At 53.1% G+C, this 8,106-nt stretch overlaps 1 protein-coding gene across 2 annotated transcripts; it reads right to left on the bottom strand.

Annotated features, from left to right (window-relative positions):
* Positions 1–4,724: 4,724 nt before the first annotated feature.
* LOC115346268 (homeobox protein HMX2-like) lies at positions 4,725–7,288 on the bottom strand. 2 transcript variants are annotated; one of them, XM_030026127.1, is made up of 3 exons: positions 7,035–7,288; positions 6,627–6,744; positions 4,725–6,357 (listed from the first exon to the last, which is right to left on the bottom strand). In XM_030026127.1, the coding sequence occupies exons 1-3, from the start codon at positions 7,185–7,187 to the stop codon at positions 5,765–5,767; spliced, it is 864 nt and encodes a 287-aa protein (XP_029881987.1). In that variant the 5' UTR covers positions 7,188–7,288; the 3' UTR covers positions 4,725–5,764. The 2 variants fall into 2 exon arrangements, with proteins under 2 accessions (XP_029881987.1, XP_029881996.1); XM_030026136.1 differs by lacking the exon at positions 6,627–6,744 and having other exon boundaries at positions 4,726–6,357; positions 6,971–7,288.
* Between the last annotated feature and the right edge of the window lie 818 nt (positions 7,289–8,106).

The raw sequence follows: 8,106 nt of genomic DNA, 5'->3' as shown, positions 1-8,106 counted from the left end.
CTCTCACATGTTCTCACTCCTCTCTCTGGCTGCTGTTTTCTGTCTGTCCCAACTTTTTTTCCTTCTTAAAAATGTTATCACAGAGGCGTTACCACTATCGCTGATTGGCTCGGCCTTGGCCGGTGGTGGGTCCGTCTTGGAGCCGGCTGGCATTGGCTCTGTCAGAGACAGGGGAAGCTTCCAGCAGCCTTTTACAGAAGCCACCCCTGTAACCCCCCCAGCTAGCAAAACCTTGCCACACAAAGCCAATACATTTGTAGCTGGTATATTGGGTTGCTGACTCCAGATATAGCTCCTGACCCTCTGACCACATACCTGCTTGTAAAAGCAGCCTCCATTGTCCACTAGGTCCTAAAAGGCTCACAGCTGGGCACAAAATTTTACTTGAAAGTCTGTACCCACTGCTGTGTTTCAGCCCTCTTTAGAGCCCCCTTTAGGCATGTCTGTGTCTTCCTCTCCTGCTTTGTACCTTCTAGTTTACTGCAGATTTTCTGATCTTGCAGAGTTCCTCTGCTTGTATATTCTCAATTGCTTTTTGTGCAAAATAACTTGATTTTGATGATACAGCTGGGAATGTTGTGCTGTTTCACACTGGACATTCCTTTACGTCTAATTTTTCTTAGAATGTCTGGTAATGTTTTCCCGTCTCTGTTGGATTTTATATGAAGACCAGTACCAATGTAATTGATTTGTTGAGAACAGAGAAGGGGCAGGTATGATTCTTCCCTCTGTGCACTGATTATATTTCAGTCACCATTTCCCATTCCAGAACACACTGTCTTCTCTAGAGTTAAGTTCTTCTCCGAAGTAAAAGGCTTCCTGCTTTTAGGGGAAGAGCATTTCCCAGGTACTTCAACACAGAATGGGACATAAGATAAATATTCCTGATCCTATACTGTTTGGTGGCCTTTATTTTTAGTAATAGACAGTTTCCAGGTTTTTATTTTAAGCAATTTATGTATGATCTTTACTTTAAAGTGACAGATGGACTGGTTGGCAATCACATCTCATGATGTAAGAGTGTGTTCAACGTCAGTGTCAGGGCAAAAGTAGATGCATGGAACAGTGGGTTTCACCCTTTTCCAAGCCTTTCCAGTAAATCCATATCCCATTTTTTCAATATGGTTACTATTTCACATTGTAAGTATGAGGATATTACTACTTCACATACTTTAAAAAGGAAAAGATCTTAAGGACTCAATCTGACAAATCCAGCTTTAAGTCAAACATATTCTAGAGGTCACATCCTTGCCTTCTAATCATGTGTTTGTAAGGGAAAGCAGAATCAGGCCCAGCCCAGGTGTAACCTGCAAAATAAGCCCAATGCATACATTCACATGAGGAGGTAGAGAAGAGACACTACTGGCTTTCAAGAAAAAAGTGCAGCTGGACCCCACTGTACAGAAGATGTACAGAAAGCGTTTTTGCTGTGTCTCCCTCCAAACTGATTTTTTCTTTTTCATGGTGATTTTGGATGATCAATGTTGTGCCTTTTCTATGATCCTGTGATGAATTTTTATCTTCCTTAAATTTTATTAAGCTTACCTAGGTTCAAAGGAGTCTCCCCTGCGAGATAAGGCTGTGACTCTTCTTTCTCTGCCTAATGCCACTAATGCAGAACATGAAAAATTACTACATTTTAGGGTAATGCTGCAAGCCTTCCTCTAGGCAGATGAAGCCCTACTTCTGCTTATGAACATACAAAATGTGTAGTAAGTTCAAGCCTTTCCTTAAAAAGGAAAGAAAAGACAAGCTACCATTTCAGGTTAACCAAATAAAAAAGAAAAAATAGCAAATCCAGGAGCAGGGGAGAAGAAGCAGAAGAATTTTCTGGACTCTAGATTAACCCCTGGCAAGGCCAAAGAGCTGTGCTGAGTAACTTTTCTCCCTATAGTCTGTACCATACCTTCCCTCACCTTGTGGAGGTGAGCACCAGCTTGATAAGGAGCAGAAGGCCCATTAGCAGGGTTGTTGACAAGAAGGGCTGGCACAACATCCTTGTGCTGGTCCATAAAGCTGTCTAGGTACACAGTGATCAGAGAACAGCAAAGCAAAACAAAACGGTAGCAAATGCCTGGTTCAGCCTCCTGAGCAGGAGACTCCAGGGGGAAACCAGTCCCAGGGGAGTTCTGTAAAACCTTCCAACAGAGCAGACAAGTGAGGCGGCTTACTCTCCAGCAGAAATAATTGGGTCTTCTAATTCTTGGCATGCTCTTCAACAAGAAAAGCTGCCGCATGCAACAGTGTGATTGATCATCCTAATCCCAGGGAATTTCATAACATCACAGGTGAGATGCAAATCAAGTTGCCTGGAGCTGCTGCACTTAGGATCAGCCATGTGGGGCTTTTACAAAGAGATGGAGGAGAGAGAGATGGAGCGGCTCTTTTAAGCCCTTGCATTGCACTGTTTCATAAGCAACGCATTTATGTATGTATCCAGTCCATTTATGTATATATCCAACAGCTTTTCAAATGTATTTTCCTGTTGAGAAAGGTTGTGTTTGATTATGATCTTTCTTTTGGAAGGTTCAGGGGCCAGTTCTTAGCTGTCTCTTTCTTTTCTATTCAGTTCATAGAGTATTCTGGGGTAGCCTGTCATTATGTATGTGCCACACCTAACACAAGGGATCTCCCTGCACAGGTAGGGCCTCTAGCTATTCTTCTAAGGAAAAAAAAAAAAAAAAAACAACCACTGCAGCACTGTATATGAGCTTTTAATAGAGAATCCCTTCCATATAGAGGCACGTTGTGTCTTCCACCCGCTTCTCACCCAGCTGTACTATCTCTTTTCACCATGTCAACCCTTAATAGCACGTTTTTAAATCTCAGCTCCAGCAACTGATTAGTTCTAGCACTGTTTGGGTTTTGGTTTGCGGTTTTTTGGCTTTGGTTTTTGTTTGTTTGGTTTTTTTTTTTCTCAAACCATTTGCAAGCTCTTACGGAAGGTTTTTTGTTTAGTTTTGTTCCAGTTTGTTTCATTTTTTTAAAGTATCCCATCTTTCTAACCTATCTGCTGGTTAGCCACTACTAATCGACTGCTGTACAGTGGCGAATAGCGATCTGTTGTAGTAAGGAGCGATTTATAACTGCAAATGCAATTGTTTTAAGCTCTAAAAAAAATGTCAGTAATATTCAGTGTGATCAGCATTGACTGCTCAGCTGGGAATCCTGATATATCGTGAACTTGGTTTTCTTCAGAGAAAGCCACCTTGCCACTGGCCGTGTTACACTGAGTAGCAACAGTTTGGTTAATATTTTTAGACAATGAACTCAAAACCAGCAGTTATATCTTGATGGGGAACGAATATTTCGGGATGGTTATTTACTTTCTCCAGCTACCCGGGTGTTTGAGACGTTCACCGATGGCAACATTAACTTCTAATGATTGTAGCTTTGGAGTTGGTCGGCAGCAAGTTGTGAAATCGGACTATGCACTGGAACTACGGCATGCAGAAAATCTCTTTCTGTTGTTTTTGTTATAAAATAACTCACTCCTCTTTGGGGGTCCGTATTTTCCTTCACTTGCCTCTGTAACTCCAGAAGCAATTCGGACAGCAAATTGATAAAACGGAGAGAAAGATAAGACTGAAAATGGTTTGATAAAGGAGGTGAAAAGTAGATTAATTGCTGAATAGCAACTTCCTATATAATTACCTTTCACCACGGAGACATCTAAGGCTGCAATTATGTGGAAGAGCAGTTGCTTTAAGTGAATTTTAGTTCCGTGTTAAACAATTGAAGAAAGGGACCTTAGTGTATAGCTGCCGCATCTGGTCAAAATTCCATTGGTAGGGATTTTGAAAAAGCCGGATTTGCCTCTATCAGTATTGATTAATCTCGTGGCAGTAATCAAGTAAGAGTGTATCGACATCGGAAAAATTAGAAGTAACAACCGAAGGGAGGTTCCGATATAGATCATCAGTTATGCAAATATAGGCAAACACGAACCACATCACATCACCCTTGGAAATAAGGACATCACCGCTTATATACATCTCCAAAGGTTTTAACCACGGAGTAACTCGCGGACTCAGAGGACCTTAATTTCTTTAACTACCATTATGAAGTCAGGTCACAAAAGAAGGGTCGGTCGTGTGGCCCAAACTGTTCATTCGTCTCCTGCACCTTCCCGGGAGCTGCAGTTTGGGGGAACCTGAGCTGAGAAGGGCAGCCGGCAGGTCCCCTTCGGCGTGTCCACTGCATTAGACTACCCTTGCAACAGCCTCGATAACACTGGGTTTTTTTCCAGCGCAAGGGCACCCTGTGAGACTCCTCCTGCTACTTGACACTAATTCGAGACCGATTAAAAAGCGAGAGGAGAGGTCAAACAACGCTCCCACATCATCGCAACCGTGAGAAAACTTTGCAGAGCCGCTGGAGCCGCTTTGCAGAGCTCGGCTGGCGCAGGGACTGCCTTGGCACCGGCTCCCCGGCTGCGTTACACCCGCCGCCAGTCCCCGCAGCAGCCCCTTCCCGGCTGGGAAGTAAATGACAAAAGCGGCTTTGAGCCGCCGGGCTCCCGCTTGCCCCGGGGTCTCCTCGCCGGGCTGGCGCACGCATCTGCGCGCAGGCTCGTCGCACATCTGTATTAATTGCCCACGGAAAGACAAATGGAACAAGAGTGGGGAAAGGAAAGAAAAAATACGTTCTTATCTAGCCGAAACACCTATCGCTATTTTTACCTCTGGGAAACTCGACAAGTTGCCCGTTTTCGCACACACGGGTGAATTTCGTAATGCCACGATTGTGCTCTTAACCTTTATTTTCCAAATTAAAACCATCGATGCACTCTAGGCACTCTCTTTCGTTTGATACTGCCTAGTAGTAACTATTAAAAAGGCATGCATTTCAGCTTTCTGAAAAGGTTTATTTCCAACCTTTGAATATAAAGCGTGTGAACTTGGAAACCAAAGGGCGACAAAAGCGTTTGGAAATCTATGAAAAAAAAAAAAATAAATCAAAACTCAACACTTCTTTACTTTAGGATAGCAGATAAAATTGTCCCACGAGATTTCGGGGGGCGGGGTTAGCACAAGAAGTATGAGAGACAGCTTGTCTTGTTCTGCAAAAAACATCAGACGAGCCACAGTTTGAGAACAGTTTGTGAGTTAGCACAAAAAGTGTGAGAGCGCGCTTGGATTTTTTCGGGAGGGGAAAAAAAGTTCAGAGAAGCCACAGTTTAAGAACCAGATCTGAGGAAGGGTGTCTACATTTCAATAACGTCAAAGACGGGGAGAAGTTAATCTGCGGGATATTAGAGGGGGAGAGTTTGAGATAGAGGAGCACACGGCGGCCTTGGCGTGTAGCAAGCTGTATTAAAAGTGACTCGGTTCACGGTACAGCCACGGCCACGGCACTGGGGCAGACACGGGGACGCGGTCCCCGCCGCCTGAGGCAGAGCATCGGCTCCCCTGGAATACGGGCACGGGATAACTTGGGAGGGATGGAGGGAGGGAGGGAGAGAGGGAAGGAGCCAGAACACATCCCGGTTTCTTTGGTGGCTCCGTGTTCTCTCGTCCCTCCTGCCCAGAGAAAAAGCGCTGCAAGAGCGAGGGCGGGCTGGCAGCACCCCTTTCGAGCTTTGACAACGCGTCGGCGGCCCACGGACGCGCGTAGGGGGGGAGCCCGGGCGGTCCCTCCGTGGGCCGGGGGGCGGCTGCCGCCGGCCGCGGCGGAGGCGGACACCCCACCGACACGGCGGGGGGCGTAAATAACATCGGGGCGGCCCCCGGCAAGAGGGAGGTCGGGGGCCGGGGGGGAGCGGCTATACGTCCCCGTCCACCAGGCTGAAGTGCTTGCCCGGCCCGGGGAGGCAGAGGTAGGGGATGGCGCTGCCCGGGTAGAGCAGGGGCAAGGGCAGCGGCAGCAGGCAGCGGCTGAGCAGGGTGCTGTCCTTGTAAAGGGCCGGCAAGGAGAGAGCCGCGGCGGCGGCGGGGGGCGGCGGCTCCCCGGGGGGCTCCGCCGGCCCCGGGCCCTCGGGCTCGGCCGACATCTGTCTCTTGAGCTTGTTGCGGCGGTTCTGGAACCAGATCTTCACCTGCGTCTCGGTGAGGTGCAGCGCGGCGGCCAGGCCGGCCCGCTCGGCGCTGCTCAGGTAGCGCTTCACGTCGAAGGTGGACTCCAGCTGGAAGACCTGGCTCTTGGAGAAGATGGTCCGCGTCTTCTTCCTGCCGCCCGCCGCCGGCGACCTGCCGCTCTCCCCGCCGCAGCCCCCGGCCTCCCGCGGCGGCGGCGGCTGCCGGGGGCCGCGCAGCCCCTCGGCGGGGAGCGGGGAGCCCGCACCGCTGCGGCCGCCCGCGGCCTCCGCCCGGAGCCCACGGCTCGTCCTCTCCGCCCGGAGCCGGCGGGGCTCGCTGCCTGCAACGGCAAAGCACAGCATCAGCCCCCCGCCGCCGCCCGCGCCCCCGCCCCGCACGCACGCACGGCCCGGCTGAGCGCTAGGGAGCGGGGCCGAGGCCCGGGGGGGGGGGGGGATAGGATGGGGAGGGGGTTGCCGAGAGCTGGCCACGGCCCCCCCCACCCTCCAGAGGGGAGAGGAAGGGTGGGGAGCTTCCAGGAAGGATCTAAGGAGATCTCTCTGCCGTCTGTATGGCAGAGCAGTCGGGGGCTCCTGGACACGGGACGGCCAACCGAGGAGGCCGGGAGGGGGGTAAAACACCCAGGAAAAGCCCCCGGAAGCAGGTCGGTGCGTGTGCGTGTGCCGGTGGCATCTCCTCCCGTCCGTCCGCGGAGCCTCGCCTCCTCCTCCGGCTGCGTGGGCGCCGCGGCTGCGTGGGCGTGTGTGTATGTGTGTGCATGTCTGCGTGTGCCTGTGCGTGTGCGCGGTCCCGGCCCGGCGGCGCTGGGAAGGCCCGGGGCAGACCCCCGCCGGGGGCCGGGCTGCGGGGTCGGGCCGGGGCCACCGCCTGCGTGGGGGCCGGGCTGCGACCCGACGTGCGAGACAGCCTGAGGCGGGCTGCCGGCTCCGTACCCGAGTTGCTGGAGCCTTTACTGGGGTCTTGCTCCGCAGGCCCCTCTTCCTCTTCCTCCTCCTCCTCCTCCTCCTCCTCCGGCAGCGCGCAGCGGGCTCTGCCCTGCTCCCGGGCCGGGCGGCGGGGGCCGGCCTGCAGGATGCTGTCGATGCTGAAGGCCGGCGGCGCGGCCGGGGCCGGCGGTGGGGCTCGGCGGTCGCCCCCGAGCTGCACCATGGCGTGCCGAGCCGAGCCGAGCCGAGCCGAGCCTTGCTGCGCCGCAGAACTGGCTGCGGCGGGAGGGCGGCAGCGGCAGCCGGGGCGGAGGGAAGGATGGGCCGGGGGGGGAGGGAGGAGGGGTCGGGGCGGTGGAGGGAGGGGATGGAGCTAGAGGGAGCCAAAGGGCTGAGAACGGGGGGAGCGGTGCAGGGGAGGGAGGGACGGAGGGGAGGCGGCAGGGAAGAGAGGGAGCGAAGAAGGAAAAGGAGCGGGAGCTGGAGGGAAGCGGGGACGAAGGGATGGGGGGGCACGCCAAGGTGCCCCTTGCCTCGCTGCCGATGAGGTGCGCCCCGAAAGGGTGCCCTGGGTAGCCAGGGCAGGGCAGGGCTGGCTGTTCTCCTGCCCAGGCCCTTCGGGGGGGGGGGGGGGGGGGGGGGGGGGGGGCAGAGCCAGGCCCAAAAGAACCCACGGGAAAGGCGGAGAGGAGGTGGGATGGCGGGATGGAGATCTCTGGAGTGAAGGAGAAGGATGGAGGGAAAGGATTGGAAATGAGATAGGGCAACGGGGTGGAGTGCGACAAAGAAAGGAAGGCAGTGATGACAGTGAGAGAGGGCAGGAGGGAGGGGGAAAGCTGGGAGCCGGCGAACCCCTTTCCGTGTGTTTGTACAGCGCCTGGCACGACCCCAGACAGTCTGCTCAGGGCATTTGCTGCAGATTAGCGATGCCGTTGTAAGGGGGTGCGGGTCCCTGGGGAAGAGTAATTCGTACAGCCCGAGTCCCTTGCCTGTAGTCCTTCCACCTGCAGACCCTCAAGCTAAGTACGCAGAGTTCCTCTGGGGAGAAAGGGATCCCCCTTCCTCCCGAGGAGCCCCGTGGTGTCAGGCCACCCCGAAATCCACCCACCCCCGCGGCTCTGCAGAGCTCTTCCATAGTTTTC

This window comes from Aquila chrysaetos, chromosome 1, assembly GCF_900496995.4.
Source record: "Aquila chrysaetos chrysaetos chromosome 1, bAquChr1.4, whole genome shotgun sequence".
Lineage (NCBI taxonomy): Eukaryota > Metazoa > Chordata > Aves > Accipitriformes > Accipitridae > Aquila > Aquila chrysaetos.
This window is presented reverse-complemented; position numbering and strand designations above follow the sequence as displayed.

What these genes read in the sequence shown, in the direction of transcription:
- LOC115346268 (XM_030026127.1), bottom strand. Translation starts at nt 7,187, where the DNA reads ATGGTGCAGCTCGGGGGCGACCGCCGAGCCCCACCGCCGGCCCCGGCC. An exon ending in TGCCGGAGGAGGAGGAGGAG is followed by an intron (nt 6,745 to 7,034) that starts GAGGAGGAGGAA and finishes ACGCAGCCGGAG; the next exon opens with GAGGAGGCGAGGCTCCGCGG. An exon ending in CCTCCCGGCCTCCTCGGTTG is followed by an intron (nt 6,358 to 6,626) that starts GCCGTCCCGTGT and finishes TTGCCGTTGCAG; the next exon opens with GCAGCGAGCCCCGCCGGCTC.